Genomic DNA, 26211 nt, shown 5'->3' on the forward strand with positions numbered 1-26211 from the left:
AAAATTCTATATTTTCTGTGTGTGGCTCACAAAGTTTAAAAAACAATTTTAATATTCAAATCTAAAAATTTTATTTTATTGAATACAGAAAGAAACTTGCTAATATCTTTATATCTAAGTTAAAAAATATTTGCTCTTTTATTAATATTATGTTGTAAGCGACGGCGGCAGCAAAAAAAACATTCTAATATTCTACTTGTAAATAACGTATTAATTCATTATTTATATGTATGTACCTACCTATATATGAAAAAGCAACAAAAACATTTCTTTAATGTTATATTGATGCTAAATTTTCAAAATTTACTTTTACTTCTATATGTAATTTTTTAAGTAAATATTTTCCTAAACTCTATAATAAAAAATAAGGTAACAAAAAAAAAAACAAAGTTCTAAATATTTATGTAAATTATAAAGTTCAAAAAGTAGGTTCTATTTAATTTAAAATTTTTTTTTTCATAATTTTCTGTGCTCGTGCAATTTAATTTATCAGGTTGTTACTTACATATTATATTTGGTAAATATATAAAAGTATAATAGTGCTACTCAAAGATAAAACGGTAAAAAAAAATTTCGTTTTTTGACATTTTAATCAATAATTTTTATTGTACATGTTTGAGGGCATGTAATTTTCATGGAATTGAAATTCTATTGTGTTTACAAAATAACTAAAATTTGCATGTATCTTCATATAAATTATGTATTAACACAGATTTGTGCAAACAATTTATTTACTAAAATAGAAAAATACCGTAAAATTATTATACATATATGTCAATCACATAATGTAGAAATATTAAGTTAAATAAGATTTAAGTATAGCAAGTAAAGAATCACTTGTATTTCATGTAAATTACTTATGTATTCATATAGCATTTCATGAAAATATTGCATATGATTGGGCGCACTAAATTTTTTGTTAAAAATAAAGCTAAAGTTTATTGCTAAAAATAATTTTCAAATTAATATTAAGCAGAGTGAATGTTCATAATCTCATCTCACATAACTTATACTCTTCTTTGAGTACTTAACAAATATTATATAACATAATTATTTTCTTCATATTTTTGAATATTTGTTATTTAACCTACTTATTTTTAAAATTTCTCTATACCTCAAACTTTTTTCTGGCATTTAATTAAGATTTAATTAGTTGAATAGTAATAGAACAGTTTAAAACTTAAAACATGTAATTTATATTTTAACTCCTAATAATATTATGTAATATGACACTTTAAAAAGTGTCTAATAAGTATATTATATTATTTACATGTGAATAAAATTCTAATGCTGACACAATCATTTTAAGTACGAAAAATTTTTAATAACAAATATTAAATTTTTATTATCAAAATGGGAAAAAAAGAAAAATAAAAAAACTTGATTTTATAAATTATAACCTATCCCGCAAAGATATAACAGTTATCATATCAATAATTAAAAATATAATTTTAAAATAGAATTAAATGTTGTTCTATATAATTTTCTATAATAATAATTAACACGAAAGTTAATAATATTTTATATATATGAAATTAATAATAATTTATTCTAACATATGCATATTTTTTAATTACATTTATTTTATTATATATACATATATATATATATATATATATATATATATATATATATATATATATATATATATATATATATATTATATTACAATATGTCATCAATTTTAATTGTTAATTCAATATTGGAGAAAGCAAATGAAATTCATTTAAATAAGTGCATATACATATCTATATATATAACAATATATATATTACTAATAAAAATAAAATAATGTGATAAAACAAAATATGAAAAAAATAAATTGATATACATATATTATGAAGTTTATTGCCGTTTGATTAATTTTTTGTTTTAATTAAAAACGATAATGAAGGTGACATTGTATATAATAAAAATTGAAAAATTATAAAACTTTATGATTATATAATAATTATTTTTATATATGTATGTGTACATATATTTATAATTTTGACAATATAAAATATATTGTTATACATTTTTTTATAAATTCTATTAAAATATGAAAATACAGCATGCTCATATTGAAATTCTTCATATGTTAAAAATAGTCATAATTCTATTATATAATAAATAATTGTATTAATATAAACGCTATAAAAATTTAGATTTGAATTATAATAAAATTTTCTAATTTTAAGTTCATACATATGTATATGCAAAACATAACAGTCTACGGTAATGAGTAATGAAGGAGAATTGAAGCAGTTATACAACAGGCTACGGTATTGAGTAATGAAAGAGAATCGATGCATTCACACTCGTAATTATTTCGTTTTTCTTTCATTATTGTCATTCAAATTATTGAGGTATATAAGAATAAAAATTGTTGAATAATTATTAATTACCTGTCTATAAATAATCTATTTCATACGAAATAGAAAATTTATCATAAATGTTTTGCCTTTATAAAAAATATTAATCATTGACAATGGGTTTTAGATATGCGAGAGTAGAATTACTAATTATTGTTATTTATTACTCAATTTTAAGGTAAATTTGGTAATCGCAAATTATCTATTAATATTATAATAAGAGAAATTTAATTTTGTTGCAATAACCATATTATTATCCAATTACAATCATTAATGCATGAAAGAGAAGAGGAATTACACATATTATATTTGATTAAAGTTTTATTTTAATAATAAATTGTAAAATTTCAATTGCATTGTTATGTTGCTCTGTATAAAATGAATGAATTTCTATAAAATATTAATTTTAATTTTGAATTACCACTTCGGGTTTCGTTTTTCATTATATTAATAAATTCTTTAAATAATAAGTTACAACATTCTACTTAATATAAAAAATTACAATCAAATAATTATCCATATCATTTGCAGCTCCCAACTAGTTATACAATATTTCAAATTTTATGTAGTACCTTTACTGGATTGTACTCATGTTTTTTTTTTTAACTATTATGATGTGCACAAACTATTTATACATAAACATATATATTTAATCTGTATGTGTATGTATAAATTGTATACCTTTTAAATTGAATACTAAATAGTTATAATTGAAAACTATTTGAAATATTTTATAGTTATACAAAATTTTTTTAACAGTTATTACGAAACAAAAATTTCCATTAATTTATCATTTATGCCTTGCAGTAAATTTTAATTTCAGAGACATTAAATAAATTTTAAATTCGTTCGTCATTCAATGAGTACAATGTAGCTACATATATACATTTAAAGAAATGTTATAAATCTATAAATATAACAAAATAAACTTTTATAAATACTTGCATATTTTATGAATACGTGACCAGTCCATTAATTGATTATTATTAGTTTTCCGTGATCAAGAAAAACTTTACTATGATTAAATTTATTAATATTCTTTTATTTTTTTGCATAATTTCCACTTATAATAAAATATTTTAATTGTTTATTTTTTATTTATGATTTATGAATAATTTTCATGATGACGATAAAATCGTTAAAAAGTTTAAAGTCCGTTCAGCATAAAATTTTTTTTAGAAAATAGAAAAAATTAAAATTGAAAATAAAAAATGCAACTATTTAGACCTTGAACTTCAAATGAAAGTTTAACAATATTTATTGTACTCGTCAGAATCTATATATATAAATATAAATTAATTTAAATAACAACAAAAATAGAAAGAAAATTTAAAAAAAATGCAGTAAAAATAGAAAAAAAAATTCTAAATAAATTGAAATAAAAAAATTAATTTTAATTTTTTGATTTTCAATTTATTATTAATTTAAATATGGTTACAAAATATATAAAGGTTATAAATGATTAAATGGTTAGTTTATAAAAATGATAAATGATCACTTAATTGAATTACACTATTAAACTATACACTGTAATTGATAGTGGTTAAATATTATAAAAGTTACGAAATGAATTTTAATTAAATCCGTATAACAAAAGAAAAATGGAAATAAATTACACCTAAAAGACTATAATTGATTTTAGAATAATAATTTTCAAATATAAAATTCATTTGATTTGTGAATAGGAGAAAATTCTAGAACTTTAAAAATTTTAATTTTTTTTATTAATAATTTCACATTACATAATATTATTTTAATTATATAGTTTGTGTAGTTGAGGTGTCCAATTTTATAATTGTTCTTAAATTACTTGTAATGACAAAATAAATTTAATTTATAATAATTAAAATGATTGGAAATTTAACAATTAGCTAAGTTATAATTAAGATTTCTACATTATACTAAAATTTTAAATTTAATTGTATTGCCAAATAAGAAACTTAAATAATAGTTGTGCTATTTTATTTTTCTATAATATTAAATTTTAGTTTATATTTTTTGAGCTTAGTTAAATTCTATTGTATTTAAAGTGTTCCATTTAAGACCATATATAACACTTTAACTGTATAACATTTTAATTGTATAACACTTTAAACAATTGTATAACAGTTTCACTGTATAATATTTTAACTCTATAATACTTTAATTGTGTAAAACTTTAATAGTATAACACTTTAACTATATGAGACCTTGGCTGTATAACATTTTTATTGTATAAACTTATATGAAAGGTTTATGAATTTCCACTATACTAGCTTATATACGAAAAACAATATTTGAGTAGAGAGAAATCAATTTATATGAGCCTTTACTCTTGTATAACAGAATTTTCATACATAAAACGATATTCAAATTTGTATTTCTGTAGAAGAACCAAATTAATTATTACGTTCAATTTTAATAATACTCGTATGTTAAAATTCATCGCTACATTAAATGTTAAGATATTTATTTAACAACTATTATACACTATATAATAATAGAATTTAAAAATAATACTTCAAAAAAAAATTTCACAAATATTTTCAATTTTTTTACTACCTTCGTGATCAATAATAATTATACAATTGCACAATATTAAAAAATTACAGATAGTTATTATAAAATTTAGAGGTATTATTTTTTTAAAGAATTACTTGACATAATTAATTACATATTAAGTAATTTCTTATTGTTATACAATAACAATTTGTATATTATTTAATACAATAACAATATAATTTGTATATATCTATAATTATATAATAAACAATAATAATGAATCAAATATCTTGCAATATATACGATTATCAGTTAATCGAAATCATTAAATTAAATTGTAGACTATTCGACGATAATTATAAAAAAAGTATGTGATTTTCAATTTAATAATAATATCAATGGAAAAAAACAGAATGATAATAAAAAATTGAATTTAAAAATTTTTTGAATTTTATAAAAAAAATATATATCGTTACTTTGTTTATAATTAAATAATTATTTAATAAATAGTTTCATAAATTATTTTCAGATTTTATTAGTTATTATATAACAATTTTATAAATTATTTAATATGTATGCTATAAAGAGATTTTATGGAATTTTTAATGATTATTAATTGAAAAGCAATAATTGATTTAATAATAAAAACCTAAGAGTAGTTCTATATGACACTTAGAATAGTGCTATAACACTTGTAATTATGAATATCAATTTGCAGATATAAAAATAATTTCCCAATTTAATTGAATTACATAATATCGAAAAAGTTTCGGGAGCATTTTTATTTAACTCTTACTTCATAATTTGTTTCTCAATATATTATAGTTGTGTTAATAACTTTATAACTCTTCACTATCAGAAAAGTTGAGAAGCTTTGTATAAGTTAGGAAAAAAAGGCAAATTAAAAAAATGTGTTGAGATTTTAAGAGTGTACTGTTTTTATAGCAATGAGAGACTATATCGTATATCATTTCATCAAAAATTTGTTTAGATTTTTGGGATTTTTGGATGAGAATATGTGACATTTACTCTATGAATATCTGAGCTTAATGCAAGAAATTGGAGAAATTTCAATAGAAATAAGATTCTAAAATGACGGCTTACTGGTGAGTTGGTTTGAAAATGAAAATTAAGAGTAATTCCTCAGTTCTGCATACTTATTGAATTAAAATTTTCTTAAAAAATTTTTAATATGTGATAAAAGTCCAATAATATTTGCAATTTTCTACATGGTGAGAACTATTACAAATATATATCTTTAAACTTTAATTTTTTTCTTAATTTTCCAAAACAAAATATACTTAAAAATTTTCTTGTCTATTTTCCTTTAATTCTTATAATTTATACTTGATTTCCTTGAGTAATATTCATTATCATAATTACACAATAATATTATCTTTCGAAAAAATATACAGAACAATATCAAAAGTGCCTTTGTATCCTTCTTAAATATTTTCTAAAATAGTTAAGTTTATACTATTATAAAAGTATATATGTGTCTATTCTTATATACCCACCACACATACTCCAACATACACATAATTATATTCAGCTTAATAGTCTTTATAAATTCAAAATCCTTTTTGCTATTAAAGAAAAACACATAAATTCTCTATATACGTATATACGAATACGTTATCTTTAAACATAAATGATAAGACTAAACTAAAATTCCATATATACTTGAAATTTCTTATCCTTCTCTGAAATTCAATGGACTCAAATAGATTTTAATTCGTCCAAAAACAGTTTTTATGTGACAGAGAATTTTTTTTTTGTTATTTCTTCTTTTAAGAATAAAATGAAAATCCTCTTCATTTTATCTAATGGTGATGCTTTAACCCCAAAGTATGGCTAACAGTTAACCATTTTTTACTTATTTATCTCGTGTTTTTTTGAAAAATGAAATTTTTCTCAGAATTTTTTCTACACTCGTGGTATATATTTATTTTTTTTTTATTTTCTCATCATTAGACAAACATCGGATTTTCATTTTTATTTCAGTTTTCGTTATTTTTTTTTGATTATTTTATAGTGGACATGAAGGGCAAATTTTAATGGTTATTTTAGATCGTATATAAAAGTATTATGTATATATGTGTGTGTTTGTATGTAATGAGAAAGATAAGAAGTTTATTATACAGAAAATTTCAATAAAAATAATATTCGAGAATAAAGTATCAGTTCATTAACTGTTACCAATAACCAAGAAAAATTTAAGCTGCAGTTGCATATGCGGGAATACTTGGGCATTGTTTTAATAAAAGACTAAACATTGTTAATGAATTTCATTGGAAGAGTACAAAATTCAAGTCAACTTAAAGAAAAATTCAATGTATATGTCTAGGTATCGAATTTTATAGCCAAATTTAAATAAATCACTTAAGTTCTTTTTTTTTTAAATAAAATTCAATTCGAAATCACAATATTTTAATTATAGTTTAGTTAATGAATTTAATTATAATTTTCTTAAGTTTACTTTAACACAACAAAAAACAAACATTTCCCCATTCTTCTTCTCATATTTTCGCTCAATATCGTTTGTTTTTCTTGTTCAAATTATCTTAATTCTCTTTTTAATTAATCACGTTTTTCCATAATACATGTAAACATTTATAATATGCGAGATGCTCTGTATATTGCTTATATAGACGATTATAAAACTTGTATCCTTTTCAACACATTTATTTAGTGTCCCAAATAACATTAAAAAGATATACAATATAATATCCTTTTTGAATTATTTTTCTTATCCAAATTATTATAAATAAATGTATATATGTATAACAGCATAAAATGATGTCCATATAATAATATATTCTTATACAAATATTATTTGTAATTTTAAGAACTCTTCCCCCATCTAAATCCATATTTATTTGTTTTAATAAATATATGTATAACAGTATAACTAAAAATTATTCTAAGATTATACGTGTTTGTATTAAAAGAAGGAATATGAGAATAATAAGAAATATGTATTAAGAAAATTATCCTTTAAGAATAAAAACAAATACGCAAAATAAACAAAAAGAAAATAAGCAAAAATAAAAAAAGAGCAAAAAAAAAAAAACGGAATCTCTAAAATATCAACAAGTTTTTATTTTGATGTTAATGTCCCTTTTAGCACACAGTCGTCCTTTAAATAAATGCCGTCATCATTGTCATTTTTGGTATAAAAATTCTCGATCTTTTTTCTGTTTTGGTTTTGTTTTAGTTTTTGTCTCCTTTTATTTTGTTTGTTGTTTTTACATCTCTTTCATACTTACATTATTTTTTGTTTTTTTTTTCTTGTTCGATTTTTCTATATGATTTTTTTGTTTTTACTTTGTTTTTAATTTTATTTATGAAAGGGATATGTAAAAGGATATCTGGTACAAATATGTGTCGAAATATATTTGTGTATATAAAATTCAAATAATGAAAATGAAATATTTTATTTTTTTTTGTGAAATCTATAACAATTATTTAATTTTTCTTTGGATCATTTGGATCTATACCATTTTTCGATTAATAAAATGAACTAAGCGATAAAAGGTACTTGGTGTTCATTCTTGGTACTGTTATTCGTTCTGTCAACGATAATATTAATTTCATAGAACTGTAGCCGTCAATTTGTTCAAAAGACTGAAAACAGCCACTTTCGTATTTTAAAAAGTGTGTTTCATATAGTCTGACAAATACGGTATGTATACTAAAGAAAATATAAATGGACAACACAAAGAAAATTAGTTTTTAGAGAACAAATTATCAATTTTAATAATTTAATGTTGGTTTTTCTTTAAAAAAGTAGTACAATAATTTAAAAATTATAAAATTTAATTAATTTATTTAAAATATACTGAAATGTTCTTCTTAAAAGACTTCTTTTGCTTTCCGAAATTTCTCAGGAATAGAGTAAAACTCATCTTAAAACTATCACATTTTGATTTGCGAAAGAACATATGTCAGTAGATAGGTGTAAGGGCACGATAATCTAATCACTAATTCAATTTTTGTGTTCCTCAACGATCTCTTCAAATAGGGGAGAAACACAAAAACCAAATCGGTGTGTTGAATTCATGTGCATGATAGTTCATAGTATAATTTTCCATTCTAAAAATATCCTGTGTAAATTAATGTATATATTATAGTGTATACAATATTCACTTTGAGAGACATTTATATATGTAGAATGTAAAATGGAGATCAAAAGTACCATAATTTAAAATAAGAAAATAAAATCTATAAATTTTAATTTTTCTCTTTTTCTTTCTTGTTTCCTTTCCATGTTTTGATCATAATAAATGTTGTATAATAATAATATTTTTATATTTTGTACTATTGTGGCAAGAACTCTACTCATTCATTCGTTTATTCATTCAATATAAAAGAATTTTTTTCTTTTATAACACTAAGACCATTGTGTAAAGGTTGTGTTTATAGTTGAGTGCAATATTATTTTTATTAATAATATAGTTTTTATTTATTTATGTAGGTGTATACTTGAATTTCAGGGGACGACAATTTAGTTAGGATAATCATAAATAATGTTTATATAAAAAATACGTTTTTATTTTTTTTATTGTAATTTTAAAAATAAAATTTTTTGAATTACAATAATTTATTGTCTGGGTAAACTACTGACTTATATCCTTTTCTCTTATAATAATTTTGATTTATTTTATTAAAAAATTAAAAAAAAAAATTTTTTTTTGAAATTTATGTACTACATATGTATATTAATTATAATGCATTCGAGTACTGAATGACACTGTAAAAAATTATTTTGAAATTATAACGAAAAATGTTCGAGACTTTGAATTCAATTCAATTGAATTAATTCGATAAAACAAAAGATGGGTGATTAAATACAAATTTTTGATTAAAATTCTTTCAACAAGAAAAATTTGCATAGAAATATTTATGTAAAATTTCCTGTATTTATTAGAGAGTAAATATAACCTTTGTATTTTATAGAGTAAATTCGTTATAAAGTTCTTCTCAGTGTGTGACAAATGGAACATATAATTTACATACATACATATGTACCTAATATATTGTGTATTACAGATTTTATTCAGTTCAATATTATCTTGGAAATCGAAGTAAAAAAAATTTGTTTTTTCGATTCTAACAATAAAATTTCTGTTTTGCTTGCTCTAGTTTTATATAATGAAACCATATTATGTATTACAATACATTACAACATCTGTCCATGCACACTCATGTAAACAAACAAATTAAATATGTATGCATACGTATATTAATTTAAAGGATTTCACCATGGATCATTTTTAGATTTATTGGTTTATAATAAATAAATTGAAAGAAATAAAAAAATAAAATGAGTCTGTAATAAAATAAAAAGAAAAGTTCAAGACATTTGAAAGGAGAGAAAATTGATTTGGAAGGAAAAACCAAAAAGAGAATATAAAAAAAAAGAGATATTGATTTTATTTGTATGTATGTATATATGTGCTTTATATATTTTATGATATTGTATATGGATGTAAAACGTGACTGATTTAATGATATTTAATTTAATTATAATTCAATTATTATTTTGAAATTTATTTTAATTCGTACTATAAAATTAATTTTTATTAGATATTTTTGGTTTATTTTCTTGTTGGTTTTCATGAAAGAAAGAATTATTTACAGAAACCAATGAAAGATGACGTAAAAGAGAAAATGATTTCGTTCTCAAAGCACATACATAATATGAATTGAATTAATTACCAATTTCAGATTCATAATTAATCATATTGTATTTTTTAATTATATTAATAATATTTCTACTTTAGGAATAATTTATTAGGCATGTATAGGTATTTCAATTAATTATGAATTGAATTTATATATATATATATATATATTTAATGAAAATGTGTTAGAGTTTTAAAGTTTTTGCATTGCAGGACAGAAACTTTGTAATTTTTTAATAGATATTAAATTAATAGAAATTTATTTTAAATATGTTTAGAATTTGCCGAATAAATTTGATATTAAAAAAGTCTTACTGAAAATAGAAGTTGTATTCGATATTGATTAATAAATTTCAGAAAATTAAACTAGTGTTTTTTAATGCTACAATTAGAATAAAATAAGAAATAAAGTTATAAAAATTTTCAAATAAGTAAATTTACAATATATACGATAAAATATTTATTAAAATATTAAAAAAAAAGGCAATTTTATTTTCATGACCAAAACATTTTGTTTACAAAAAGTCTTTATCAAAAAATCCCTATATTTGTGTTTTCTCTTAAATTCCTCTTCTCCTCCACCACTCTCTCTCTCGCTTATCGTTTTCATACCATTTTATCTGCTCTAATGCAGTTCATTCTTCTTATCTCTTCATATCTTCGTAATTTTTAATAAAAAAATTTCATTTATATTACTTTTACCGTTTAATATACGATCATAATTATTATTACTGTAATGAAATTTTTAATATCAAAGGTCAAAAATAAATAACATTAAAATAGGTAAATAAAAATAAAATATAATAAGAAGAGAAGAGAAAAAATAAACATGATGTGTTGATTATAACCATAAAAAAAAAAAACAAAATTTTAACTGATAATATTCTAAAAAAAAAAAATTTCAACAACAAGAAATAAGGAGAAAAATTGTATTTTTATCAAAATGTTATTACATTTTTTGGGTTCACGACTTTTGAACGATTTTTAGAGATTATAAAAAAACAAATATAATAATATGAGAAATTCAGGCGACCAGGGTTGATTTTTTGAATTATTGTTAATATTTTAGTGGAAAACAAAACTTCAAAATCTTACCTTTAAGAAATTGTTATTTTTTTTTTTATTTTCAAATTTACTCCAGGGTATCAGTTTCATTCGAATTCTAAGAATCGATTTTTTTCTTTAGCGTCTCAAATTAGAAAATATTTGTAATCTTAAAATTAATATTTTGACTTTGTTATACATTGCTTTATTTTAATATATCTCCTTCAAAAACTGATTATCTTTTACAAATGACCGAGCACGATAACCGAGCATCATATACAAATTTCTGTACAAAATTAATTTTAAGAAAAGAGTGAACTCAAAGAAGAGAGGGTTCGGTAATAAAAAAAATTTTTTTTTTTACAAAGGAAAAAATTTTGTTTTTCATTTACCGTGTGAATTTTTATAACACACGGTAAATGAATTTTAATTTAAGTACTTAAATAGTTTAATTAAAAGTGCACATAGGGAATCTTACCCTATATTTCAATCTACTAATAAAAATACTAAAAAAATATTTTTAATTTGAGCCTGAAGATATGCAATTTTTTCTACTTTACAGTTTACAACAAGAGTCCACCTTACAGTCTACAAGAAGAGTTTTTTTAGTTATAAAATTAAATAAATTTAAGAATTATTAGAGATCCTTATTATATATTTAAATATACCTATGTCTTTTGCATTATGCATCAAAAATCCTCTCTTTATAATTTAAATATCTTTGACTTTCAATCCGTTCCTGTAAAATTATTACTATTATTATTATTATTTTTATATTATTAACATAACAAAAAATATATATTTGTGTGCATTTAGTGTGTTCATGATAAGAATTTCATTTTGAAGATAACAAATTGGTTTGTCAACTTAAGCATAATATTAAAATAATAATAAATTTATAATATTGTGTTTTTTTTCACGTTAAATTTAAAATATACTACTGCAAAAAATATAACAATAATAATAATAATAATGAAATAAGAAAATTATGGTTATGAAATGATAACAATGTTAATTTAATATAACAGAAAAATGATGTATGCACGAATATTAAAAACACATGTTTAATATTATAAACAAAAAAAAAACACAAAATTTTGATTACGATTTTAAATGATTTTTTTTTTAATGAAAGCATTTACTGTATGAACAGTAATAATAATGAACCTTAAGTACATATTTTATATTTGATTTTGTTTACTAAATGGAATGAAAGAGAGTGAGAGAGGGTCGGGGAGAGAGGAGAAATTTAACCAAAAGTAATATACAAATAATAAATTTTATTTTTTCTCATATTAAATTTTTACGCAGTTTGATAAAATAAAAAATATGATAATACGATAATAAACAACAAACATCCATAAAATATATATATGAAAATTAATTTATAGTATTTATTTGATTATAAAGAAAAAATATTAAAATTTTTTGATTAGATACGAATATGTGGGCCTCATCCTGCTGTAGTCCATTTTTTTTGCTATCAAGGTAAGAATAAAATAAATGAGTATTTCGAATAAATACTTTTCTGTAACTCTCTTCATATATGAGAATCTCACAATTACGAGTACAAAGAGAAAAGAAAAGAATTTTTGAGAAATTCGTATTCTTTAACGTTGGCTTTTAAAGTAAAAGAAAGAGACTATAATTTTATATATATACCACTTGTTTTCTGAGAAAAATTAAACGACAATGACAAGTGTTATGACAATGACAATTAATTAGAATATTTTAAAAAATTTCATTTGATTTAAAATGTCAATTTAAATTAATCTATGTACATATGTAACATTATATTATACGGAATAATATTTGTAATATATATACACACAAACTTATCATAGAATTTAAATTTCTGCAAATAAAAAATTTTCAAAAATAAATCAAAATTTTTTTCGATTTTAGTTGAAAATTGAAATCAAGAATAAATATCCTAAATAATTATACAATGTTTCGAAAAAAAATTATATTGTACATACATTTATACATATTATGTAATATATACACATATAAAAAAAATATACAAATAAAAACGCCTACATTTTATATAAAATTTTTTTTTTTAAAACGCACTTTTAAAATAAAATCTTATTTGTTCCGTTTAATAATGAAATTATCCTAAAGGAAAAATCCCAATTTATGTACATATTATGTACATACTTGTATTTACTTTTCATATACATATATATATGCATATGATTTACATACTATCCAATTTATATTTACAATATTTAAAATTTTAATAAACAAACAAAGATTTTTTTTTGTTTAATAACCTTTTTCAATATTGTTATTATTATTATTAAATTTTCAGAAATTATTCAGAAATTTCAAACCATAAGCTTATTCAATTAACTTGAAATTTTAATATTTTATACAATATTATATTGCAATCAGAATACAAAAAGGAAAAAAAATTATTTAAAATTTTTTAATTCTTTTTAATTTTTTTTTTATTAAATTGAAACGCCAAAATCATTTGAAATAATTAATTATTAAAAAATACAAATGAATTTTCTGCAGAAATTTTATTGGAACTTAGTTAATGTGTCTATTCTATCTAACTATTCTAACTATTTCAACATTTTATAGAAAATTATTTAAAATTTTATAAACATACCCGGCTCTATATAAAAATAATCAGAATACAAACTAAATCTGCATTTCGAAATTAGCCAGCTGTAAAAAATATAACTTTTCAATGTTATCAAATGGTGCTGTATACGCGAAATAAAGATGCAACTTCAAACACAACACTGAACGTATTAATAATTTAATTAAAAATTATTTTATTTTCTAATTTTCAATCTCCTATTTACCAAAATATACAACTTGACAACAGATTTATTTAAGTTGTTGTTATTTCATTTCATTATACAAAATTTTGAAACTGTTAAATTTTGAAGTGCTGTTCTCCATCTTGATTCCATTTTATTCGACATAATTTGACAAAACTTTAAAGTTTTTAAATTTTTAAGAGCATATTTATTTTTTGTATTCTCATTATACTTATAACATAATCAATTGCATGACAGTAAAATTTAAGTAATTGTAACAGAACAGAAATGTAACTTCTTCACATATAATTGATTGCTATTATCTTATTTGTCATCGGGTATAAAAACGTACCGTACAGCGTACTCAATTGGAAAATTTGTAATTGAGTTTCTCTTTTCAAATCACTCATTATAACGGATCACATTTTTTTCGGAGCAATGTTTAAGAACTACCTTATCGATACAGAAATATGGTCTTTAAAAGATCATATGCACTTTTATCCAATTTTTTTTTTTTTACCTAAAAAGAATCCAATTGCATATAATGTATGTATGTTTATATGTAAATAGTTTCTCTTTAAAATTATACATCTCTTTTTAATAAACATGTTCATAAATGTATGTAAATTTTAATTCAATTATTTACATACATATTTTATTAAAAAATAATCTTTTTGTTTATGACATTAACGAATAAATATAAAAGAAGAAAAAAGAGAAATAAAAAACAACCCTTGTGGTGGGCGCTCGCTGCCTTTTTTTTTCTTCTCAATTTTTTTTTATTTTTGTTTTTAGCTTTATGAATTTTACCAAAGACAAAAAAAAATTTCTTTTTTTTATTTTTTGTATTTTTTATTTTGAAATATAAAACGTAATAAGTGAATATAAAAACCAAAACCAAAAAAAAAATAATATGATGACAGAGAAAAACCTTTAGGTTTCAATTTCAGTATTATTATGTTTGTATATTGTGAACACATGCAGTAAAATAAAAAAAAAAAAAACATGATATGTTTTAAGTAAACACCGAAAAAGAACAACAAAAAACAATGAAAACCTCAAAAAAAAAAACTAAGGCTCACTCTTTCACATTCAAATTTATTGTTGGGTAGGCTCTCAATTCGATCTGCATAAAACACATACGTACGTACATATATAACATGCGGTGTAATAATGTTCAAATAATAATATTGTATAACATACTTGTATATATGTATAGTTTGTGTACATTTCTGTCTGTTATGTTGTTTTTATTTTCCTTTTGTTTATTTATAACATGTCATGAGAATAAATTAATATTATTATATTAAAAAAAAAAGGTGTTCTTTGACACGTGACTTTATATAAACATAAATTCAAATTATACACATACTGGTATACATATTGCTAGAAATGTTATGTATAATATATTTAATGTTATAATATAAAATTTCAAAACCATTTTATTTAATAATTTTAATTTATAAAGGAGACCATTTTATCATTGTTTCAAATTTTTTTATTATAATATCATCATTCCAAATTTAGTTTATTCAATATATATATTCAATAATAAATAATATACATAATATTGTTATACAAATATTATGTTATACTTAATGAAATTTAATATTAAATGGCCATCATATTTTATCATTTTAGAAAAAAAAAAAAAATTATGAATAATGAAATTTCACCTTTAAAATGTGGTTAATAAAATGTGTTCGAAAAAAAAAAATTTATTTACGATTAATATTTTTTGTGGTCTCTAATATAATTCTAATAGAAGAAAATTCATAATATTATGTTCATATTTGTATATATATAAAATATCTGTGGGTGTATACTTATACATTTTTTTCTCTTCTTAAAGGACATTATAAAATATTCATAATTCAATTAAGAAAATTGTTTTTCGACTTTATATATATATATGTATAAATGCCCGTATTTTGTATATAAGTTCTACTTGTTTATAAATATTTAAAAAAAAAAAATATCTTTAACATTTTAATAAATGAAAATTGATATCATGTCATGATATTAATTTATAATAAATTATTTATATATAGATAAAATAATCATATACCTATAGTATATTATTGAAAAAAAAAGAAAAATGGGTTTGGAATATAATATATTAATATTATAACAAAACCGCATATATCTAATATATTAAAATTTGGTTAAAATAGCAATTTTCTTATTAAATTTGCCCAACTTTTCTTAATAAAATTAATAATTTATGATATTATAAAGGAATAGAATTTAAATAAAACAGGTAAAAGAATTTATTTTTTTCTTTTGGGGAATAAAATTAATTTTTAAATATTTCATTATATCAATTAAAATGATAACTGTGTAGGTATGAATTATAGAACAGATGTTAAAATAAATTTTCGTTTAATAGAATTTTAAAATTTTAATATGATTAATATTTTGTCAACTCAATTTTCTTTTATAATTTTTTATAATATATTTAATTTTCATATTTAATTTATAAAATATTGATGAGAGCCTCAATATTAATACAAATCAATATTACAATATATGACAGTAGATAACAAGAGCGACAACAACTGAGATTATAATTGTATTATTTTTCATGTTAATATTATATTTCTTGAAATTTTTTTATAATGCTAATAATATTTTTTGTTTTTTCAAAAATAACTCTCAATTTGTAAACCCAATTAGTCTATTTACACGAGTATACATTGATATATACACACATATGCCTTTATTTTATGTTTCTTACACCCTCTCTCCCCCTATAAAAATTTAAAATTAATTGTGTCATAAAGGTATGTTTGAATCATGAGTTGAATAGTAAGAAAGAGTAAATGAAATTATCAATTTCAGTCAGATTAATGCATTTGCAAATGAATATATACTCAATTATATTTCGTATTATGCACTTTTATAACAGCAATACCCCTGCGTATGTAACTATTTCACGAAATTAATAAAAATTTAACTATCATTATAAAAATTCATAATGTGTGCATGGAAAACTTAAACCCATGAGCAGGGATTATTTTTCGGGAGAAAAGGAAAAAAAACTCATGAAAATGATTTTTTAATTAAAAAAAATTTCCCCAATATAAATTCAAAAGTATTGCCACATTACACAATTAAAAGAAATAAAAAATAATGAAAAACAACTTTTATCATTAAAATGCGCTCTTAAGGAAAACAGAGAAAAAAAATTTTTTCTTTCAACAAAAATTCAAATTATTTGCGTTTTTATAGTTGTTTCGTTTTTTTTTTTTTTTTTATAAAAAAAGACTAAAGTTTTTATCTTCTTTTTAAAAATTGTAAATAATATTTTTTCTTCCACTATCTTATCATCAAAGTAAAAAGAAAAAATTAAAGAGAAAAAAAAATGCAAACTACTGTCAAGTCAGTTATTCAATACGAGAATTTTTTTTTTTAAATTATTGCTGTATAGTTTCTCCCTTTTTCTGTGCTTATTCTACTCTCTTATCCTTTTAAGAAAAAAAACCTCTTATCTTCTTATCCCATTTTTAAACTATTGTTGTGTATCTTATTACAACTTCGATATTATATTTTCTTAAAAATATTCAAAAATTTTTTTCTGTGTTGTTAAAGGAAAAGTTTTTTTTTATATAACAAAATCAACAAATAATAATTTATTTTTTTTGTTCTTCGAAGAGAAAGAAGAATGGTTATGGAAATAGATCATTAATATTAAAATTTAAAACCAAAAGAAAATTCGAACTTCTCGTCAATTTTATATCGAAAAAAGAAAACGTATAATTTTAAGAAAAACTGTGAACAATACTTACAGATTTGTGAATTTTGAAATGTTTTTAAGTAAAATTCAAAATAAGAACGCAACACAATAATATTGTAATATAAATTTCATTTTAAATCAAAAAACAACATCAGATGGCGATAGTTTGAAATCATCATATCTTGTTTTTTATTATACAAATCAAAATTGTATTGTGAATAAATCAAATAATTTTTGAAAATTATTTAAAAATATTCCAAATCATTTTTGAATATTCTAACTTTGTAACTCTTATATTTCAAAAAATACAGAATGAAATATTTTCCACACGTACAGTATAAAAGATGAGCTTCCATTTCATTTCATATACTTTGTTATAAAAATATTTATTTTTAATATTCATTTGTTCCTCAAATTTTTTTGTTTTGTTTCCCTTTTAATTTGCATTTCAAGGAATTCAAATATTTGCATTAAATCGAATATGTCAATCATATTGTTTGTACTCATTCATACATGCATGTAGGAAATATTCGAAAAAGGAATATGTTTGTGTGTATGTACAGTTTCTACGTAAATATCATCTTTATACTCGTATTATTCACTGATTATATTATTTTTCTTGTTTTGTTGTTTTTTTTTTCTCTGAACTTTTGAACAAAATTGCATATCCTCTTATTATTATTTTTTATGTATATATGTATCCTTTTGTGTTTGTGCTCTATTTTCTTTGTATTAAAATATTTTTTATATTTTTTATAATTTTGCTTTCATTTATTTTTATATGCTCTTGTAAAATGATATTATTGTTCTTGGTGTCCTTTTGAAATATTCGCTAGCATTTTATTATATTCATATAGATTCATTGTAGTTTTATGAGTTTTAACTTTTATTAGATAAATATAAGGAAAATTTAACTTGAATTTTATCATTTTTGTTTTGTTATATTATTCTTTTCAAATGTAAATCAAAAATTTTTACATAGCTAGATAAAGTTTTTTAAACTTACAAAAATATATTTAAATAAATTATAAAAAAAAAAGGAAAAAAAAATCTCATTTTTCTCCCTAAAGGTTCGTTCTTCTCTACTTTTAACATTAAAATGTAAAATGTAAATGATATGGAATTTTCTCTTTAAGAGTTATACTGCTTATAAAAATTACTCCAAAATTTGAGTATTTTTATGATGTTAATATAAATAATTTGAAGATGAGAGATAGTATCAAAACAATAATAAAGAAAGAGTACCAAATTTCAAGAAAATGAGTGCAATTGTCCCGGTATTAAATATTAATTAAGGTGATTTTTAATACATCCCTAAAAGTATGCAAAATATTTTCAATTTTATTACTAATTACTAATTTAAAAAAGGATTTTCGATAGAATTTTTAGTGCAATTTGTAATTGTCATAAAAGAAATTTTGCGAGAAATATTCCTTTAATTATGGGAATTAATTTTTTAAGAAAACAATTACAATTATTTTAAAATATAATAATTTCAAATCACAATTATATTCACCATCATTATTTCTATAACTATGTGACATGTACATACATCATATTGTTGTCAAATGTCAGAATTTTAATTTAAAATTCACAATAAAAAATAAAGTTCAAAGTACGAGTATAAAAAAAAAATTTTTTTTCTACATCTCTTTGGAAATTTAAATATTTTAATTTTATTTCATTTTACAATGAAATGTGTCATGTCAGTATAGAAAATAAAACATATACATAACACATAATGTACATTAAATAATTTTGTTTATAGTTGGCATAATAAACATAAAATAGATTAGATTTTCAACTGATTTTACTCTGTAAATTAAAAATTTTCTTGTGTATATGCAAATGTATAATAAAAATAAAAATTTAAAATAATGATACGGACATAAAATTATGTATGTCATTGTGTCATCAGGATAATATTATGTAATATTAAACTAGACATTAAAATAATATGAAAATTATAATAAAATTAAAATAAATAAAATGAAATTTAATGTCATTAGAATTTCATTTAGATTTTATATATATTGTGAATATTTCTGTTTTGCGTTTCATTTTTATATGTGAAAATTGAATTGGGAATTTTTATTTTATTTTTTTGCGATTTGTGTTTAGAATGTTAATAAAATTTTATTACAAAAATGTACAGATCAGATGTACTTACATAAATGTATATTATGACATTAGAATTTATTATGGATAGTTATTGTTGTGCAATTTAATAAAATCTATTGATATTTTAAAATTATTATTGCAGTTTATTGAAAATATTTTATTAGGAGCTGAAGAAAATGCATGTGTGTTTTGTCTTTTGGGAGGTATACTGAATCGTTTTAACATTAAAATTAAACTATCATTAAATTTTATAATTATTTAAATTTTAGTATTATTTTCGATATTAAAGCTTATTCTTTGAGAACAAAAATTAATGGTCCATATACAGTCGACATTTATAGTATTGTCCTATATTTAGATTACGGATATTAGTCCACAAATTATTGTGAAAATTTATTGATTTTTAAATTATAAGATTTAATTGTACGATATGAGATTTAATTGTATAATAGATTAAAATCGAGATTAATTTAATAATAATTAAATATGATATAGGGACATAAAAAATAGAATGAGAAATTTATCGACTTTGTAGCAATTTCTTCAATAAATTTAATAAATTTGTTTTCTATACAATTACTGGTCTACATGGCATTGAATTTTAATAATCAAAAAATTATAAAATTTTTGACATATAAATAATTTTAAAATTTTCCCTTATGTGTTTTATAATTGAAAATTTTATTAAATATGTATCTTTCTTTTTTGTTATTTTTAGGTTTGCAAGGCATTAAATATTATCTGTGAAATGGAATATTTTGGTTTAGAACATTGGACACCAAATCAAAAAGAAACACGTACCCATCAATGGATTAATTTAAGGAATCGTTTAAGTCAAGATTCTGGTAGTAGTAGCAGTATTCAATTAATGTTAGCGATACGTGTTAAATTTTGGGTACCAGTACATTTAATATTACAGGAGAGTGCAAGAAATTTATTTTATATGCAAGCAAAAGTTGATTTAATTGAAGGACGTTTATTAGCAAAAGATTGGAATAATGCTGCAAAATTAAGTGCACTTTTATGTCAAGCTGATGGTATTCGTTTTAATGAAGCATGTTTAAAAGCAAAATGCCCACAAAATCTTAAAACAAATATTCATCAAGAACAATTAAATCATAAAGAGAAAAAAGAAAAAGAACCTGTATTGGCATTTAAAAAACGTCGTCTATCAAAACAAAAATCAGTTGAAAGTTTTGATATGCCAACAACAACAACAACAACAGCAACTGTTGCTGCATTAACAACAGCAATTGCATTAGGTAATGGAACATTACAAGAGAATACAGGAACTACAGGAACAACAACAGCAACAACAACGTCATCATCACAATCATCTTCATCATCATCTTCGTCAACATCAAATAATAATAATGGAACTCAACAAAAACAAAGACCACAATTACAACGTCAAAGTTATTCATTGGGTTCAACATCAGCATCAACATCATCATCTGGTTCATCAATATTCAGTTCAATATTAAATAGTACAAGTAATATTAATTCAACAACATCAACATCAAATACAACAATAAATGCCGCCAGTACTTCAACTACTAATAATTCATCAACATCATCATCTTCATCATCATCATCTACATCAGCATCATCGACAACAAATAATGGTTCAAGTAGCCATTGTTTAAAAAATTTTCCATTCTGTACTTCATCTACTTCAACATCATCGAATCTTTTAACATCATCAAATTCTTTATTGAATCAAAATAACAACAACAACAACAACAATTTAAGTAACAATAATAATAATTCTATTATTAACGATGAACAAAATTTACAAAAACAAACAGAAAATGATGAAGATGATAAAAATTCACCATTACGAATTTATGAAGATTACTTAATTCAACCTACTGATCTCAATTCACCTTATCCAGATGAATTTTTACGTAAAATTGCTATTGAACATGCAAAATTAGCAAAATTAAAAATGTCACCAAAATCAGCAAAATATTGGTTACTAAAAGAAATCCAAGATTTACCAGGATATGGTGAAGAAGTGTTTAGTGGCTTTACTGGTAATGAAAATTCAGAACGTTGTGATGTTGCTGTTGGTGCCCATGGTATTAGTGTATATAAAGGTGGTGAAAAAAGCAGGTTAGTTTTAAAATTTTATTTTTTACTATTTTATCCCTAAAATTTACAAGAATTTTAGAAAATAAAAAATTTTTATTATTAATTTTTTTTAAAACTAAAGCAATTTTTTTTTTGCAGCATCCCTTTTAGTGCCATTGCAGCAGCAAAATCATTACGTCGTGCATTTAAATTAGATTATGTTAATGATCATAATGAACGTAAAGAATTAGAAATAAAATTACCAAAACATTGTATTGCTGCTGGTTTATATCGTTCAATAACAGAACGTCATGCATTCTATGTCTGTGATAAGGTACGTGTAGTTGTAACAAGTCAATTTACAAGAGATCTCAAAGGTACAATAGCATCAATGTTTAAAGAAGATACAGAATTGGGTAAAAGATATGTATTTGATATACAAAGAACATGTCGTGAGGTACATGATCAAGCTCGAAGAATATTATATGAACGTGGTATTGAAATAACAGCAACAGCTGGTACAACAACAACACCAAATGGTTTAATAAATGGAAATAATGATATTGAACGTTATACAATACCATCTGTTGATTTAATTAATGGTAAAGTTGATCAGGCTATTAAAGAAAAAGAAGAACGTGAAGCAACAATTGAAAGATGTGTTGGTTCAAGAATAACAGAGGCGATGACATGTAAAATATGTATGGATCGTGAAATAAATAGTATGTTTAATCCATGTGGACATGTAACTGCATGTAGTAATTGTGCTGCAAAGTAAGTTTTATAACTATTGTAAATTTTTTTTTATATTAAATGCAATTATTATAGAATAATTTGATATTTCCCTGCCGGTTAAAGTTAATCAATTCGTTCGAAGGTCTGCACTTCATTCGAATCATTTCTCTTTACTGAATTTAGAGAGCATTAGAGAGAAAGGTTTTGTAGCAAAAAGGATGTAAAATAAAGTGTAAAATTTTCATTACTTTCAAGATTGTAAAAAGAATCCTTTAATTTTCAATTTGCAATTATTAAGAACTACATTCTTGTATATGTGTATTTGTTTAAGACCAAACTAAATTTACAAATCCAGAATCTTAATCCAATTATTAAGTATTAACAAACGTGTACCGAAATTAAAAAAAAATTCATAAGGAAATTGGCCATAAATTTTCATTAGTTTTAAAACCATTAGCAATATTTAATCATTTAGTAAAAGCAATACCACAAACCCTGTCAGAAAGAACTAGTTACCAATAGTTATGAACCAAATATAAGTCAAAAACTATAAGTAGAAACCTGCTTCTTAATCGCCCTAAAAAACACGAATTTCCATATTAATTAAAAAAAGTGGCGCGCGATACTACACAAATTTCCTCTTAGCTATAATTGCAATTTTCAATTAATTTTACCCATAAATTTTATTATAAATAATTTTTTTTTATTTTTTCTCTTCTTTCCAGATGTGAAAGATGTCCAAATTGCCGTATTAAAATTATTAATGTTGTTAAAGTATTTCTTCCAACTGAATTAAGAAATAGCACAGCAAAAAATCATTTACAACAGCAACAACAGCAACAATCATTAAATGATAAACACCAAGGTGTTTTAATTGAAGCCAGTAATTAAAAAAAATAAGAAGAAAATAAAAACAAAGATAAAGAAAACACAGGAGAAGTTAAAAACAAAAACCCGTTGTGAAAAGCTAATTATAAAACAAAAAGAATCACAAAAAAACAAAAAATGGAAAAAAAATCAGAAGACCAAGAGTAAAAAGAGAAAAAAAAATTATTTAAATTAAGTTTTAAAATTTTTCATTTATTTCACGTTTCTCAAAATTATAATTATTATGTATGTATACATAAAACTACAAAAATTCAACATACCTTTGTATTGTTACTTGCGGTGTTCCAAAAACTCTACAAAATTACTTTTTTCAAAATAAAAACATTAAAGAGTAACGAGTGAAATTTTATAATCAAAAATATTTGAGATGAAAATGAAACTGAGAGTAAATAAATAATTTATTAATAATTTTCAATTATAAAGTTTTACACAGTAACTGTGGCAGAAATCTGTTAACTGCAATGAAATAATTTAAGAATGCTTGAGTAAATTTCAAATTCTCTGTTGAAATTTTGTTGTACCTTACCTATTTTAGGATGAGAGTTTAATTTGGAATAAGTAATATGCTCTCATAATTTTATAAATTTCCTGTAATAATAAATTTTACTTAATCTATTTTAACAGAAATTTTTTTCAATTTCTCACAAGTTAAAAAATTTCTAAATTGAAGAATAAATAAAAGTACCATTGAGAAATTTTATATAATTAAAAATGAGAGTAAATATTTCTTCTCATAATTTAAAAGTAAAAAATTATTCCCAATCTGATTTTTTTATTTTTGTTTTTTTTTTTGTTTTTCATATAAAGTGCGAGAATTTCAATTTCTTTTTGTTTTAAAATTTGAATAATTTTTTTGTAATTTAATTTTTATTTTATTTTTATTTTTTTTTTTTTTTATTATTTAATTTAAATTTATTTATATAAGAAAGATTATAAACAAAATATGTTTATTATTAACTTTTTTTTTTATTTTTATTTAAGTGATAATTACCTGATAAAAATTGTGATTTTATTTTTTATAACAAAAACAAAAACGAAAAAAAAGGAAAATAACAAATAAAATATTTGTTATTTTCTGTTTTCTTTTATATACATATAACATATTAACATTATTATTAACATTTTGTTTTTATTTTAAGTTTTATATTTTATTTTTAATTTTAATTAAATAATTACTGTTATACTATATTACTTTATGTGTTTATATAAAAAAAAAAAATTTCTTGTGTACAATATTTTTTTTGTTTTGTAATAATTACAATAAATTAAGTTATTTTATTTAAAATTTAAATAATTTAACAAATTTAATTAAATTTAACATATATGTATATATATATGTATATATATATAGGGTTTTCTGTTATAACATGATATCTATACATTTTTACCATTTCGAGTAAAACACCATTGAATTTTTTTTTTTGCGTTAATTTTGTTTTACTAAAACATTAACTTGTGATGGTGTAGTGAAGATGGCTTAAAAATTTAGCATTTTAAAATGTTGCTATTATATAAAAATTTTAAGTAATACTACATTCATAACTTGTTTTTTTTGTCAAAAATATAGATATTATGTTCTGACAGAAAATCCTAGATATATTATAGTAAAAGAAAGAAATTTAATTAAAAGAAAAATTATAATCTTTTACTATTAAAACTTTTATATTTTTGTCCATCAATAAACATAATTTTTCCATACATAAAAGATTTCAAATTAAAATGAAAATTAAATGAAAAGTAAGGGGAGTAAATCGCGAATAAAAAATATAATTAAAATATTTTGTTTTTTTAAGTTTCAATTAAATGCATTTAAATTTCAAATTATTATATAATCAAACAAAAATATTAATAAAATAAAATTAGTATGCATTTAGTAAAATTTCTTCACTTGTACAATTTTAAAACTAATATCCTTTCAAATCAATTAGAAACTAAAATATAAATTTAAAAGGCAAAAATTTAAACCTTTATTTTTACAATATTTTAATTCTTTGTCACAATTATTTACAACAGTGCTTTAAAATCACTGTCATATCACATAATCACTACACAATACACAATCGTAAAATGTAATTCGAAATGTAATTCGAATGTAATTGCAAAAATGGAAAGGAAAAGTACCATAGAAACAGATTAGCGCTACCTTACCATTTTTCCGAATGCGAAATTCGTTTAATGGATATCGAATTAAATAGCAAGGCCCCATTACATTTTTGTTGCTATTCTTGTTTTTTTTCCTTTATATAGAATACTCTTACCCATCTATTATATTTGTTAATGGGTATTTTTGGATGTAACATATACTTTCAAACCTG

General features: G+C 21.2%; 1 protein-coding gene across 1 annotated transcript in view; it reads left to right on the plus strand.

The window, feature by feature from the left end:
* Window positions 1–23925, plus strand: part of LOC129618534 (E3 ubiquitin-protein ligase MYLIP) — a 46434-nt gene extending 22509 nt beyond the window's left edge. The window contains exons 3-5 of the mRNA XM_055533338.1: window positions 20919–22315; window positions 22433–23047; window positions 23734–23925. Coding sequence (XP_055389313.1) covers window positions 20919–22315; window positions 22433–23047; window positions 23734–23899 — 2178 coding nt within the window. The 3' untranslated portion in view covers window positions 23900–23925. The remainder of the gene's footprint in view (window positions 1–20918; window positions 22316–22432; window positions 23048–23733) is intronic.
* The last annotated feature ends 2286 nt before the right edge of the window (window positions 23926–26211 follow it).

The sequence above is a fragment of the Condylostylus longicornis genome, unplaced genomic scaffold (assembly GCF_029603195.1).
Source record: "Condylostylus longicornis isolate FDR11 unplaced genomic scaffold, ASM2960319v2 ptg000009l, whole genome shotgun sequence".
Taxonomy (NCBI): domain Eukaryota; kingdom Metazoa; phylum Arthropoda; class Insecta; order Diptera; family Dolichopodidae; genus Condylostylus; species Condylostylus longicornis.